The 17,138-nt window shown below is 38.5% G+C and overlaps 1 protein-coding gene across 1 annotated transcript in view; it reads left to right on the plus strand.

Moving 5' to 3' along the window:
- Positions 1 to 17,138, plus strand: part of LOC139742023 (SEC14-like protein 1) — a 74,613-nt gene that overhangs the window by 13,386 nt on the left and 44,089 nt on the right. The window contains exons 3-4 of the mRNA XM_071652585.1: positions 2,469 to 2,600; positions 12,815 to 12,943. Of these exons, the coding sequence (XP_071508686.1) occupies positions 2,469 to 2,600; positions 12,815 to 12,943 (261 nt within the window). The remainder of the gene's footprint in view (positions 1 to 2,468; positions 2,601 to 12,814; positions 12,944 to 17,138) is intronic.

Raw genomic sequence — 17,138 nt, forward strand, 5'->3', positions numbered from 1 at the left:
AAAAAAAAATGTTCAACTTGCATTACTTAGCTTGGTCTCATTGAATAGAGCACACTATCTTTCACCTCATGCAAAATCGTGCACCGCTGCACTCGTGAATATTCACTATTTGTATACCAATACCATGCAAGCTGTACAATCAGGGAGGTGGAAGAGAGACGACCTCCTTGGTATAATATACAATGTATCTGCACAATATCACGAAACTTGTTCAATGAAAATGGTATGAAAAGAATCCAGAATTAAGATGGAAGAATCAGAAGAAATCAGAAGAAGTGATGATAGAGAATCAGGAGAAATGTCAGTTTATTGTCTCAAGATTGTGTATCGTGATAACTGTTTGGATCATATACAATGTTCTCATGTAGCGACCCTATTATTCTATATTTAATACAGGTATAATAAAATCAGACTTTTAGTTTTCCTTCATACATTGTATAACATTATAATGTGCAGACTACTCACTAGTATCTTAATTCAAACAGATGGATTAAACCACTCCCCACCCCCCCCCCCCATCATGGAGATTTTCAGTATAGTGGTGTTTATGAAAATACAACAATACAATATATCATCAATAAACAAAGTTAAGTGCTATGTATAGAGTTTTCTAGGATCACTGACATCTCTGGAATGCTCTTAACACACCAATAATCAAGACATTGTCAAAGTCTAATTTGATAAATCGATATATCTTTTGTTCCCATAGGTACAAGGTTTGTGTATGGTGGAGATGATAAGACGCCAATGTAATTGTGAAGAAACATGGAGTTTGACCCTCTCCTTTTTTTTTTTCTTTGTCCATTTTTTCCCCCTTTTTGATAAAAGTTGTCCAGGGTTCAAGCAACTCTGCCCAAAGTTTGTCTGGGTATATGTAAAATTAATTGTTCTGATGACAGCTGACTCACTTGTCCTTAAAGCATGGTACAGCATGTGAGTCACATGCCAAGTCATCAAAATTTCAAACAAAGTACATCCGTGGATAATGTTACAGATATTGAAAGAAAAGTATTAAATGTACATTTAACCATGCTCTTGTATTTTACAATATTTTTAATCTAATGGTGCACATTTTGCTGTAGATCATCTCTCCTTCACTACAGTCAGGTGTCTACATTGTAACTGTACATTAGCATGCAAGAAATACACCAATAAAAGGTGCTGAGAATCCTTTTGTTTATGATCTGTATTTCACTCTCTCATCTGTGTTTCAAGGTCTACACAATACATGTGTACGTCACAATGCAAATCCTCATTTTGATTTATAAAGTGTGTGAACGTTTTTTTTTTTTTCAAGCCAAGTTTCAATCAAGCAGTTGTATTTAAAAAACCAAAGCACAAAATGTAATCTGGTGTGCCATTTGGACCAAATGCAATGAATCAAGATTTTTTTTTGCAGTTTTGTTTTGTTTTGTTTGTTTGTTTGTTTGTCTTTAATAGTGTGTACATGTACATGTATGCACTAGCGATGCTCCAGGGTGTTACAAACCCCCATTTCCTTTTACCATAATGGGCAACTAATACTCACTGTTGGGCAAGTGTAGAAATCAAATCACTTCCGTAGTTAAAGTGCAGGGCTCTACACGAATACAAATTAGCCATTTCAGGCAAGTAGGAAGTAAGTAGAATGCGGCCCTAAGCACTGCACACATTTTACATTGTGTGTATTAAGAAACGATATACATTCAAGCTTGAGGTCAATGTATCAATTGAGGGCATCAAGCTCTACAATTTGTATGGTCTTTTTGTTGTCCTCAGTTGTTATCAGTTGTTTTTGTACACCATTAAAGCTTTGAGTGGAACCCTGAGACTACCCTGACTGTGGTTTAGTAAGTGGGTTGCGTGCAGATTGATAGGGGCAGTACAAACGTATGTACATGACATGTATGTCATGCATGTGTGCACATAAAATAAAGATAATGTCCTTCCTTGTCACATGTATGCCATGTGTTGTCTTTGATTTAACAGATTGCAGTTATCTGGGACTCTGTCTTTAATTTCTTGGTAGCTCAATTTCAGAAATTTCAGAACTTTGCTGAGTGAGCTGTGTGATGACAATTGTTCAAATGCATTTTAAAAGTCATTATCGTACAAAAGTTTTGAACAGAATGCTATATCTACTTGTATCAAGAGATGAATAATTGCCACCATGCTAATAAACCTTTTATTCCATTAAAAAGACTAACCTGTCTGTGAGAAATACTGAGTACATGGTTAATGTGGTTGTACCGTATTCACTGATTTTTCATTTTGACGAATTAAGCATATTTTCAAGAGTACACATATGTACAGTGATGTTTCCATAGCCTCATGTTTACACAACATCAGAGACTCTGATAGTATGGGACTTTGAAGCTCAAATTTTTTCAAATTGGAATTTAATATAAATGTTGTGAATGAATGCCAATGAAGAATAAGATTGATTTTTTTTTTTTTTTGCCCTGTTTCTGTTTTTGCTGCACATCCAGATTGCAGGAGTGGAGTATGTGTATTTCCTCCAGAAGAATGACCTGAACATGAAGGAGAGGACGCTCAAGATCGAGGCCAGGAACGAGAGTTTCTCGTCTCGCATCGGCATCCTGGAGGGCTGCACCTACACGGTGAGTATTTCAGGACCACAAGCCATAACTTTCTCTTCATTGCCTCCGCCAAGGGAGGAGGTTACGTTTTCATCACCATTGGTTAGTTTGTCCGTGTGCAAAATAACTCAAAAAGTTGTGCACAGATTTGGATGAAACTTGCAGGAAAGGTTGAATATTACACAAGGAATAGATGATTAAATTTTGGTTGTGATCTGGAAATCTTTATGGATTTTATGAAGGATTTGTGATATTTTGGCAGGTAGGGTCAATGAACTCAATGAGTTCGAAGACTGCGCATTTTAAAGATTTTCATACGCGCACTAAAGTGCGTGCTCTAGTTTCTGCTAGAGCCCGGGCACGCCGCGCAGCTGAGGGTTCATTATGTAACAAAAGCTTTTTTTAAGATTATTGGGAAACGGGCAATTTTTCAGCATGAATACGTGGGGGTGGAAATCACTGATCTCTGTGCAAGAGCAATAATTATAAGATCATTGGTGGAAAGTAGCTGCTTGGCAGAGGTCTGGGCTCTAATACCCCTTTCAGTAACTCCCCTGGCTAGCGCCAGACCCGAGCTAAGTCGTAAAATTTTGAGTTTATGAATGGGTCGGGCCAAAGTGGCCCGTGCCAGGAGCGGACTATTTTGGCGCTGCTGAAGCTAGCACCAGGCACGGGCCAGGCTCGGCCCTGGTGCCAATCGAATGAAAGCAGCACCAGGCTCGGGCCAAAATTTCTTGCACGGTCAAAGGTCACAATTACCTGGCCATGCCCTCCGCTGGAGCGCGCATTCAGTTGCCATGGTAGTTATCCCTTACGTGGCCGAGTTCGTGAATGGGTCATCGTAAAAGTAGAGCGGCTCTGCTGTAGTTACTGATCGCAATTTTTACTGCTTGGCACGGGCCAAATTAGCTTGGGCCAGGAGCTGGCCAGAAATGCATGAGTTACTGAAAGGGGTATCAGAGAGCTTTTCTAGTTTCTTCTTAGAACTTTCTATCTGCCTCATGAAGACATACAATCAGAGGGCACGCTGTCCCCCAAGAACTCGGCATCGCAATCACTCGTCCTTCATTTCTGTGGGCATCCACCTGTCAGCAGTGGTCAGGGACCAGAGTGAAGGTTATTACCCACAATTCCGCTGTCTTCCTGTGACATTTGATTCAGCAGTTGGTGCGGACAGCAGGCAGCGAGGAAGTGTAATTTTTACCTCAAGGAATTGTGGGTCCCAATTGCGGGGATCATTTGAAATGTCATTTCCATCTCATTTCCATCTTATTAGGAGACGACAACCCCGTAAAAGGTCAAGAGGGCCGGAGTGTCAAACAAATCTTCATCATGAAGAAGTCTATGGGCTATTTAATAAGGGAAAAGAAAAAACTGTAAAAAAAAGAATGTTTATTCAAGGCAAACTTGAAACAACCTCAGTAATGGATGATAATCCCAGATTACTTGAAGAATAATTTGTTCTCTACAGTGATTCTAAACTTAGCAGCTTTGATGTATTAAAATTGTGCTCATGTGATGTCTTTTTATTCAATGACAAGTGTTGAAAATCATGCAGCTCAGTTTAAATCATAAAGGGAGGGAGTTGTAAAGACAATATTTGATTTTTGTATTACCTCATACCAATTTGTGCTGCATGATGTCATGGGAAGATATGCGTATTACAAAATAAGTGACACAAAATGTTGCATAGTCTTAAATACATCCAGCTTGTTTTTCACCTACAATGTACGTACCACATTACACCGTGTATCTATGATATGAAACAACATTGCTGTGTTGTAAAAATAGCATGATATCTTTACATACACACACATAGACACTGACTTTAGAGAAACAAATGCAGAGTCAATTTACAAAAAAAAATGTAGGCAGAAAGACTTGTGAGAGACTACCTCGCCATCTCAATCATTCTGGTGAAAGGTGCGTGTGGATAATGTCTGGAACTGAGACTACACACACAAGATGGTTAACGTGAAAATAAACCTCCAGTTGCACGATTATGTACTGAAGCAAGTGTGTGTATGTGTGAGCAAAGTTCAAAAGCAACACACAAGGATGCAATATTTTGTATGATCTCGCAATGATTCTGATGGGTAAAACCCTCGTTCACCCAAACAATCACAGCTGAAGGGCTCTAGATCAATATTTGGAAAACAGACACAGAGCTGGTAAGGTGTTTACAGTGTATGCTTGTCCAGAATTGTGAGGCCCTTATAGGATGTTTTATCAGAAAATGAAAGATGTCAAATCTTATTCTGTGTGTTAAATCATCAAGGAGAAAAACCACCTCTTTGGTATTAAGAAAAAATATGATCTTCAAAGAAAATTAGGGACTTCTGTACATTATACTTTGCAACCAGTAGACTGTACTAAACAATATGATAATCTGTAATCATACAAATTAAGTATTTACAAGTTCATATGTTATACATGAAATTTAGCATTAAAACAAATTTTATATTACAGTGTTAAACATGCAAAAGTACACAAATGGAATCAGAAGTATGTAATAAAAGATAGAGATATGTCATTGCAATGTACACTTCCAAGGGAAGTCAACATTCTAAATATCATTGGAGAAAAACAAAAGGCAAAAACAAAAACAAACATTGTTGCCTTTGCCTCTGTTCTGATATTATACCTGCTTTGTCAGTCACCTGTAGGTTTGTACATACCATGAAGGCTTCCAAGCATAGGCACTGACTTCCTTGGAAATGGCAGATTGATGACAGTCAATTTGTAGTACTATACAACTTGCAAACAAAAGCACTATTGTGTCTTCTATGCATTGCACCACTTGCTGCTATGGCAGATGAATTCGATAGCATTCTATAAACATAAAATCCCATTTGGAAAAGTGGTGCATTTCAACTTTCTTTTCTCAAGATGAAAATATTCTTTTGCCACAAAATTTTAAGAGTGTGCTGTACATACTTGCTCTAGACTGTTTCAGGATTTTGAAAGCCTCTCTATCATATGACATGTAATGAATCAATCATTCACTTGCTTTTTTTGTGTGTGTGCCAACTTCCATTGCCATTTCAATCTGTTTCATTAAGCAATTGTTCTAAAACCAACCAACCAACCATGTGCATCCAAGACATCCTTGGCATAAAAGCCTTGGGATTGTCATGGATGACCCTTGTGATCTATAATCTAAAAAAGTCTGCATAAAATTTCCTCAACCATGAGGTGGTCTACAATACAGTTGTGCATCACTGTAAAACTACGTTGTATAAACTGCTGGTTGTTGAATACAAGATTTGCAGGCACCTGCAAGACCCAATGAAGATAGCAACGGACAATATAAAATTCGAGAATGAATGATTGTGGCTTCTCATTGGCCCAGGCAATGAATGATCAATCCTGAATCAATTACCCCCAAAAAATGCACACCGTAGGCATAGTGTGATGGCAGCACAAATTGTATTTATAACCAGAGGACTATAAACATACACTTGTACATTTTGTACATGTATACTGTGGAGAGTGGGTACGGAGCTTTCAAAGAACTCTCTATGAGATACCTTTGATATGAAATAGAATCAATCGTGCAACTTCACTGCACCAGTAAATACACAGCAGAAAGGCCGAGAATCTCTGTTTAGCTGTAGAGAAGGAGATATAACTATAAAAGAAGGAAAATAAAGAAAGAAAAATGAATTAGATTCTTTGTAGGGGGTAGCCAAAATCGAATGTACGAATGATGTCTTTGTCACTTCCAAGCATTCTGCCCTAGGTTTGGTGGGGGGCATTCCTTTAAAGAGTTGCACCCGGAACTCCTGGGGACAAAGAGTTTCAGTGATCCCTTGGAGCAGGGAGGTGACACCTCCCTGCTTGGAGGGTGCAATAGAATGGGTTCATACAATGATATCCTTACACATTTTGTATAAAGTAGCCCCCTGTGAGAAGTCAGGTTTTACAAATATATCAAATGAATTGGCATTCAAGCATTTTCACCTGCTTCACATGATTTGATAAGTAGCTCAGCTTTGCACAAATAATTCTAGCACTTGCTGTAATAAGGTTGTGTGTAATTGCTGCAATATGGTTTAATATGGCATATCCAGCCTTGGGGACCAGCAGTGAAGTTCCCATAGAATGCTAAGGCCAAAAAAAAAAAAAAAATTGTTGCATTGGCGTAACATGAGATTTTCAAATAGGGTCGGTCGGGCGTTTTTTTTTTTTTTTTTTTTTTTTTTTGCTACCTGCATTTTACGTGTAAAACTCGTGCTCAGCTCAGTAAACAGTTACAACTGCTGCACCGAATGTGCTGTGTTCATCTATTCTACAAATCATTTATGAGGCCGATATTACTGGAATTATACCCCTTCACAGAATTTAAAGATGTTGAAATCCCTATCCTGAATGTTTTCACTTCATATTTTACTCTTTTGACTTAGATAAGATAGATGCAAATTGACCCATATGTACGAGCTTTTCATCGCACACGGCGATCTCTATTACAGTCCCACATATACAGATTCGTGTAAGTTCTCCACACAAGAACCTACCTGTATGGCAAAACTGTGCACAATACAAGTACATCGCAGTCTGAATGCTACGTATACACTGAATAAATCTTGTTAGAGTACGTGTCCGTGTTGGACACAGATGACGTACTGATCAAGGAAGGCTTATGCGAGGCGCTAGATCTCTCCCTCGTACATCCGATATCCCCAGAGCCGTTTCCACTTCCGGGTTTGTGCGATCGCGATCGCAATCAACAAGATATTTGATATCGATAGCAAAAAAAAATAATTAAAAAACATGGGGTCGGCGGAATTTTTAGGGTCGGGCGGGTTACGCCAATGCAACAATTTTTTTTTTTTGGCCTAATACTGTGATTGGAGTGCAATTGTGTAATGTGTTTTAATGTGCACCAATACTGGGCCCCGTTTTATCAAAAGATATAATCGATTGTAAATTCCCTTACCTTACAGGTTGCCATAGACTTATGACAAAAATCAACTACATAATCAATTATAATTCTTCATGAAACAGGGCCCTGGTGTTGATTACAAACACATTTCCATCACAATGCTTCTGAAAACTCAGAAGAAAACATTGAAGTACAATGTGTTTTCAAATGAACTGTACGTATAATGAATGCATATATCATTGCAGCATTGAAAACACTGGAAATGTGTTGTCAATGTTGCCACAGTACAGTGCGATTGCTGGTGATAGCATAAACCAACACGGATTGGCCATAACTTTCATCGATGTACAGTGATATGATAGCAGTTGATTTTAGTGTTACACTACAGCTACTAGCATTTGATATTGAGCACTAGCGCCTGTCAGAATAAATGTCAAGAACCAATCACACTGTCCATGCAACAGACAGCTTTTCATGTTAGGATTATTCTGCGAGTACCTGAACATTGTATAAACTTTTTTTTTTTGGTCAGACCAGTGCAACTGATGTTGAAACTGATGCCAGTAGTTCATGAAATGAATGAACAACAACAGAGGATGAAAAAAAAAAAAGGTGGGAGGGGGAGCCTTTTAGCTTGGCAGCAAGACTCACTTTATAAATTCAAGTGTGCATGTTTTATCGATACGAGCAATATTATTGATGCTTGAATATAGTACACATTGGCAGATGCGCAGTGCTGTCAAACTTGCTGGTCAGCATGTAGACCAGCAAAAGATGGTGTACAAGTACCTGCTGACAGTTTTCTATACTCAGTAACAGTGTCGACTATCCAAGAGTTTGATATTAATGGCCTGTGGTCTACAGATTGAGTTCAAGTATCATTGGCTGAGAGCCAGAAGGGCATTATTGCAATTTGAGGGAGTATTGAATTATAGGTATCATGCTGAAGAGCTTTATCTCCTCTTTATTATGGTGTCAATTTTTAATTATTTCCATTTTCAGTAAAATGTTCTCAATCAAAACCACAAGGGTGCTATTTTTTTTTCTGATAATTAGAACAATGTAGTTATACAATGTACATTGTAAATCTATCAACTTTTGATTATAATTTTATAAAGTAAGCTTTTTATTTCATGAAAATTTATTGTTTTGTTTTTACTTACGCTCAGATCTTAAAAGGTAATAGCGCCCTTCTTGTTCTCAGCTGATGATATTATAAGTACCATCATGTGATGCCTCAGGATCTACCTGAAGAGAAACAGACCATTAGAAATTATTTAAAGAAAAAACAAAAACAAGTACATATATAGGCGGGTGCAGAAGTACATGAAACAAAATTGATTCTTCTACCCACAGGCTACAACGTACATTGTACATTGTGTGATGTAGCTCATGCAACTCATCGTGGATGCACTATCTTCCCAGATGCATCACCAGTGTTCATAAAAGAAATATTGTTTGTCCAAGGCTGTAGAGGTTGTCCAAGGAATTCATCCTTGCAATAAATTATTCTCTGTTACAGTGTAGTTTGTATGCAATGTACAGTACATGCGTATTCGTAATGCTGTACATTGTACTTCCAAACATACACACATAATACACACATGCATGCATTAGTATACATATCATAATATGAAGAGTATGAATGCAAAAACAGAATGCCATTTTCAAAGTACAGTGTATTTAAAGCATTAAAGGTAATCATCAAATAGAGAAAAATACTATTAAAGTCTTTCCAGTGATGCTGCATGCGTTACATTTGCAAGAAATATTTTGAAGAATATTGAAAGTATCACACATATAAATTTCCATTATTTTGTTTGTTTTTTAGCAGCTTCAACTTTGAATATTTAAAGTTGATAAAATTGATGTTATACTTTAATAGCTGTACACACAGTACATATAAAACTGTAGTGCTGAATGTTTTTAGACTCGGTTTATGTTGTAGGGCTGGTATCAAATGTAGTACAACAACACATAAATTTCAATGAGAATTTCCCCTACAAGTTTGACTTATTCACAGAGCTGCTTCAAACTACCCATGGGGTAGCAGTAACATTGTATGTATTATGAGATAGATTTCCTGTTATTTCTGGTGGACTGGTCATATGCTCTGTACATCAATATTTTCTTCACTTCTGCAAATATTGCACGTGTTTATCTTTGAAGAACCTGCTTCTACAGTGTATTTGTCAATTCATTTGAAATTTTAACTCTCAATTATACAGTAAGTGTCGGTAAGCAATTTTCACCTCGTATTTACAGTTTGAGTTTGTAGCAGGGATTCATTGCTGTGTAGGTAGCACAATTGCACAAGACCAGCACATACATTGTACATGTAGTACAAGTGTAGCTGGTAAAAACCCTGATTCCCACAGATGATGTTGTCATATATCTCTGTGATGGACATGTCCACCGCAGTACAGATGAATATTGCATTTGCGGCACCCTGCTCACTAGCTATAAAAGTAAATTGTGATGACACTTTGATATGAACATCTTCACTACATCACAGATTGCTTTTCATCTTTTTTTTTTTTTTTCTCTCTCTCTCTTTTTTTTGTACGTGAAATAATTTCGGTCATTTGTTGAAGGCTATTTTGGTTGTTTGCTGATCGGCTGCCGGAGATTGCCAACGGCTCTCAGGGTCAGTCTTTTAATAAAAATCCTTTGTGTGCGTTGAGTGCCTATACTGTCACAGAAAACCCTATAGCATTGCACACACTGTCTTTAAAAGTCCCTGGCACGGAAAGGGTTAATTTCAGCTTGCGCTGTCAATCTCTGGCTGTACTGTGTGGTGGTCGACGACGGCAACAGCCAAAAGAAAGAGGGGAAAGAGAGAAAGAAACAAACAAACCTCAAATGCACAAGTGTAAAAATCTTGAAGGTGTACACAGCAACAGGATTTGATTGCGCTCACGAGATCCAAAGAAAACATTCAATGCAGAAGGACACGAGCAAGTAGAGATATAAAGTGTGCAACTAGGTCATTGGAGCATCTTCGTGGAATGTCGGGGAAAATCACCAAGTAGGCTTGGCGATGGAGAATGCATCGCCGACTGAGTGGAAATAATTGGGAGGTGGGGAAATTCCATGAGAAGTCAATATACATCGTTCCTCTATAGATTGTGCCTCAGAGGAAGGATCCTTCCATGATTAAAGTTGCTGGAGATAATAAGAAACTCATTATTTGCAGGGGGGGGGGGTATCACTCTGTTTCTTTAGCTGCAGTAGAAGTAAATATTGTAAAACAACATATATTAAAAATACATTTTAATTTTCACTTCCCTTTCTCCACCACAATTCTCAACAGAGAAAAGGAGAAAGTGTGAAAGAGAAAAGGAAGATCACTACACACATTTTATAGATAAAGAAATGTGCAATAAATCATTAGCATGATTTTCAACAAAAATTGAGATGTTTGACCCTTTTGTTCCATTTTTTTTCATTCCAAATTTGTGAAAACACTAGAAAAATGAAGGCATTTCTTGCAGCATGACATCGGTCTTTTTTGTTATCAAAGATCCAAGAGACATTATGCAAAGCACACCATGAGAATTAGGAATTCCCCGATGTTGTTGGGCATTTATAGAACTATGGTAGATACAATGTACGTCTAGTGCAGATATGAACATCCTGCACAGATTCCATCATATATAGTGAAAAGTAAAGAGGCGAATTTTTTACCCCCTCAAAAATAAATTTTTGTATGCCCTCCGCCCTCCACCTTCATATGATTCGAAATCATGGAATATTATCCAGTTTGAAGATTTTTAAGTATTGAGCCTACTATCGTGTGTGGCACGTATGCTCGCAAGCATACTGTTCGTGCATACAGCTCCTCTCTGCTATCGTCACGTGTATTTCCTTGTGGAAGCGCGGTGACCCGAAAAAAATTTACGATGAGCATTGTCGGATGCATTAGCTGCAATTAGGGACTATATACCGCGAGATCGATGCCTGATTGTCTTCTATCTCATAATCGCGATGCAGGAGCAATAAAAGTGTGTGGAATGATTACTCCAAAGAATGAGATATTAATCACCATCTGCTTTGATCGTCGCCGCTCAGGGAGATTACCTTAAAAAAATCAATTAACCCCATTTCTCTCAGTAAACCCTGATGTCGATGCTTTTGTGGAACATTGTGACCGAATCATGTACAGCATGATGATTTTGCTGACTTGAGTAGACATCTAGACATGTCATATTTTGTTTTAAGTGCATGGGGTCTGGCAATGGTGTATTAACTAAAAAAAGATCATCTCAAGTGGCTGATTGAAGTCTACAGCATGGATCAGTAATGATGCCGTTGGCCATGTTTTCAGAAACATCAAGTATACTAAAGCTACCTACTCAACCCCACTCAAGTCCGTATGTAAATGCATCAATTTGAGATGAGACTACATGGGGATATGTGTAGTATCTTAAAATTAATGCAGGGATTCTATCTGACACTCAGTTGTGCGGCTGCAGCTGCATCTACTGCCAGTCAAACTAACTGTTTACCTTTATACATGAGGGCCATTCTCATTGCAAAAAATCGCAATATGAAAATTCACGATGTTTTACCTTTGTGTCCACATTGGCAGGTAAACATCGCGAAGTTAGCTCCGGTGCCAAAAATCGTGATCTTTCATGACGTACTGAGCATGCCCAGTTTACTCGCTCGATCATTCCCAGCATGCTCTTTGGTTCGCGCGAAACTGAAATGTCGCATACAGTACACATAGAGCTGTATGTAAATGCAGCTCTATGGGGGTAAAGCAGATATGGAAGTCACGTGAGTAATATCGCAATATTTCGCTGCGTGCGATCTCATTGCAAAACTCCTTGTGAAGTTTCGCTCGAAGGTAGAAAAATCGCACTCCGTCTTGCGATTTTTGGGGAGATAGTTTTGCGAGAGTTGCTAGGCAACTTTCACCGTAACTTCGCGATTTTTCTAATATCGCGAGTTTTCACCTGCAATGAGGAATGGTAAACCAAAGACACAGAAACGAAGCAAATAGGATTCAATTAAAAAAATGAAATTGAATTGATATTTCAGGGCTGCACACTAACCCATTTTTTCTACTAGCTGGTCCGACCTTTCTGTCAGACCAGTGAGGTACCCAATTTTTCCATATTTTATTGGTCCATTCCTGAAAAAGTTACTGGTGCGACAATGATTTTACTGGTCAGGGACCGTCGGACCATTGCCAGTGTGCAGCGTTGGAAATAATGAATACAGTAAGTCACACAAATGAAAGAAATACTGTTATGATACCAAGAGGATTGTCGAGTACAGCGTGGACCTGTGGTGAAATATGATTTCTTGATTGGAGTTTCTTGTTTTAAATCTCTTTTAATAGGTACACCCAGACAACCCCAACTGGACATGTTTTGAGCAGACAGCCAGCCTCGAGGTCAAGTCCTTCTTCGGCTTCGAGAATACGGTGGAGAAAATTGCCGCCAAACAGTACGCTGCTAACATCAAGAAGGTAACTACTGTAAAACTAGAAATTTTTGCATGCATGAAACTTTAGCAAATTTTGCGAGGAGCCACTATTCACAGAATTAAGATGTATGCAAAAGTTTTATTTTTTTCTACACAATACATAAAATGCCAGTGGCAATTCACAGAAATTTCATGCTGTGTATAAAATGGCTGTCGGCTCCAATTTGTGAAAGTTTCGTGCCGCGAATGTTTCTGGTTTATATTCTGGCTTTGTCGAAAGAAGAGACATCATCACTCGTATTACTTTCAAGATCCTACTTCTGACGTACAAAATCACACGTAATCTTGCACCCATATATCTTCAAAACCTAGTCTCTCTCCGCTCCTCCTCTTCTGCCAGACCCCTCCGTTCATCTTCCTCTCTCCAATTACTTCATGGCCCACGTACAAAAACCCGTTATGGTGACCGAGCCTTCTCTTCCATTGCTCCCACTCTTTGGAATAAACTCCCTCTTTATGTTCAGAATGCCTCATCTGTCGAATCATTTAAAATTCTTCTTAAAACTCACCTGTTTAATCAGCTGTAATTTTTTTTTTTCTGGAGGCGCACACAGTTATCAATTATTGGACCATTGTATCACATGTATTTTTCTTTTCTTTTCTTTTCTTTCTTCTTCTTTTGTTACTGTTAACGTTAATTTTGTTAATGTTATTGTGTTTTCTAGTCTATTTGTATTTGTATGAGTAGCAAAGTGCGCTTAGAAACGTCAGTATAAAGCGCCATATAAATGCAATTATTATTATTATTATTATCACTCACATAAATGGCTAAACACATCTAACAAACAAGTGTTTGCAATAATTTGTTTTTTGAATAAATGTTGGTAAGGATGTGTGAAGTACAGGGAAAATCTGTAAATCAGTGAAACTTTTGAACAAAACAGACAAAATTGAAAGTGCAAATTCCCTTGTAATGTGATCTTTTCCCTGCAACGAAAATTGCCTATTGCTCTCTTGGAAGTTCTCATCATGGCCAGACTGACTTTTTTCAGGATTATCACTGCTTTCACTTCGTAAACTAGAGCCTTTATAGCGTCAAAGCATTTACATAGGCTTCCTGTTTGACTTGTAACCAGCAACAATACCTCCTGTGCTGCTGGTAGCAGCATCCTTTTTTCAAAGAAAAACGACATACTTTGTACAGATTTACTTGTTGCAATGCAGAAGTGTCCTTGCTTTTCTGATACAACTTTCCTTGCGGTTGACACGTAAGAAACATGTGCAGGTAGTTTATTGTAGGGTATTATGTAATTCTTTCAAAAGGGTAAATGCTGGAGAAACCCAGCCCACCAGTAATTCTCATGTATGGGACTGTGTTCTGATTTTTATTGGGGATTCGCAAGAGATGACATTTGATTGTGGGTGGGGAAATATGACGGGATTTGTAGGTGATTTCTACACGACATGTAACACATCAAGACATTTTTTTTTTTGGGCTGGCATTCTTCAGTGAGGTGTCTGCCATATAAATACAATGTAAATGCTGCATAGAATATCCCTACACTTAATCTGTTAAAGATGTAGGTCCCAGAAACTGCATTTTTGTAATAGTTTATGGTGTATTTTTACCATAATTTTTTTACTTTACATGGTTAGTGTGTCTTTGTAGCAAAGTTGAGAATTGTTTTACATATAATCGATTGCTGGCATAGCAGCATTTCAAAACTCTGTTTATGCTGCTCAATTTGTAGCTCAATCTACAAGATGTAATACTGGCAACACACATTAATAGAAGAACACAGTGAATGCATACTGCATGCCGTGAATTGATGTACTTATTCATATCTGCTTCTTTATTTTCTTTTTTTTTTTCTTATTTTGTGCGGCTTTTATGAGTTTAGTCAGTTCTAATTAGAACTTAATGTTCTTAGTTGTCCAAAATACAAAATTTGCTTCAGTGGGGTTATATTAATGCGCGATCCAAACCTTTAAAGTGCACGCTTCAGCATCCCACCCCCTTGCCAATTTTCTATGTTTGTATTACATACGATCAGAAACTAAAATCATGTATAAAGATGGAGAGATGTACTGTAAACAGATTCTGGATGCATAGTACAGTGCACTAAAGGTGACACATGATCAATATGATGTTGCTGGATGGAGAAAATTCTCCGGTACGATGAAGATTTCATTAAATCTCAAAATGATATGGCCTTCTGAGGCCTAGTTCAGCAAACAAAAAGCTTTTAGCGATTTTTCAAGGGAATACCCCCCCCCCCCCTCCCCATTTGTTTTGTTTGTTTTTTGTGTGTATGTGTGTGTGTGTGTGTGTGTTATCCAAAGTAGCATATTAGATAGCACGCTGTCAGTAATTCTGCTTCAGGTATATGTATTATGCGATATTTTCATATCCAGCTGGGGTTACTGAAAGGTCAGTCCTCATGTAATCATAGATCTTCAGAAATCAGGGTATAAGCCAGACCATGGTTCGGAGGCATACAGTATACCTACACTGTAGATACCCCTTCAGCACATGATGAATCAAGTTAACCCATTGAGGACGGACAGATTTTGCTACAACAAGCATTTCCCATGTTATAGACACCTGCCCGAGTATTCTCGGGACTCGTCTTCAACAGGCTAATTAATCATGAAAATTTATATGTAGGTCTACATTTGAGTATGTCTGCTTGCAAAGCAGAACACTGAGACACATGGTTTGATTCTCAAAATAGAGATCAGTTGTACATGTACACTGTTGTAGATGACACTGCCACAGTGAAAATTAATATCATTTAATGCTAAACCTTTCCCTTTATTTGGACTTTTCTCTACCCAACTTTTACAAAACCTTAAAAAAAAAAAAATATATATATATATATATATTTAACGTATATATATATATGGTCAGTTTTACAGTAAAGGGTGTAACCCTTATACAAATCTGTAAAGCATGCCTCGCAAGCTTGCCGCAAGCTTGCGGATTAGCTTGCCACAAGCTTGCGGGCCAGATCTTGGCAAGCTTGCGGCAAGCTTGCGGCAAGCTTGCGGCAAGCTTGCAGCAAGCTTGCAGGGTTCCAAATATTTAAATGAGCTGCCGAAAATTTGCATACTAGCTTGCTGCAACCTTGCAGGGCTAGCTCACATACCTGCAAGCTTGCACAAAGTTTTTAGCTTGCCGCAAGCTTGCTGGCCAGCTCACTGCAAGCTTGCGGGCCAGCCTGTGGCAAGCTTGCAGCAAGCTTGCAGCAAGCTTGCAGGGTTCCAAATATTTAAATGAGCTGCTGCAAATTTGCATACTAGCTTGCTGCAACCTTGCAGGGCTAGCTCACATACCTGCAAGCTTGCACAAAGTTTTTAGCTTGCCGCAAGCTTGCTGGCTAGCTCGCTGCAAGCTTGCGGGCCAGTCTGTGGCAAGCTTGCGGCAAGCTTGCAGGGTTCCAAATATTCAAATGAGCAGCCGCAACCTAACATGCTAGCTTGCTGTAACCTTCCAGGGCTAGCTGACCTGCAAGCTGGCACAAAGTTTGAAACCTTGCATATTAGCTTGCCGCAACCTTGCAGGGCTACTGGTAGCTGACCTGCAAATTTGCAGCCTTGTGTATTGACTTCTGGCAACCTTGCAGGGCTAGCTGACCTGCAAGCTTGCAGGGAGTTTGCAACCTTGTGTGATATGCCACCAGTTCGCGGAATGCTTGCTGCTAAGCTTGTCGCAAGCCTTTGCAAGCTTAGTTTTTTAAAGAAATTAAGAAATTTGATTACTATAGAGCACTCGCACAGGAGACCCGTTCGAGCACTTGAAGAGTTTGTTCGCAAAAACCGATAAGTCCATTTTTGAAGATTTTGAAGTACGGTTTCTGTTATAAAGTACAAATTATACCCTTAAAATGATATATTGGTCCTTACATATAAAGGTACATTTTTGAAGTTACGGTCAAAAGAAGCAAAAATTTCCTTATTATTCTCTTTATTTTTCTTGACCTTTAATCGCAAATATCTCCATTTGGTAAATATGGACTTATCGGTTTTTGCGAACAACTCTTCACATACATTGTATCCCCTGAACCAATCTCCCATTCCCCATCTGGATTACTTTAGGCCAGAATGTTGTATAATATGGCAACTGTCGCAGGATACAATAAAATCTGACGAGAAATGAGGCTGGTATATAGCACATACAAGGAATATAACATGTCATCCTATAAAAGTTTGAACAATGAGAGCACTGGCAATGAACA

Source organism: Diadema antillarum, unplaced genomic scaffold, assembly GCF_040938485.1.
Source record: "Diadema antillarum isolate AM-2024a unplaced genomic scaffold, OU_Dant_1.0 seq00000973_RagTag, whole genome shotgun sequence".
Taxonomy (NCBI): domain Eukaryota; kingdom Metazoa; phylum Echinodermata; class Echinoidea; order Diadematoida; family Diadematidae; genus Diadema; species Diadema antillarum.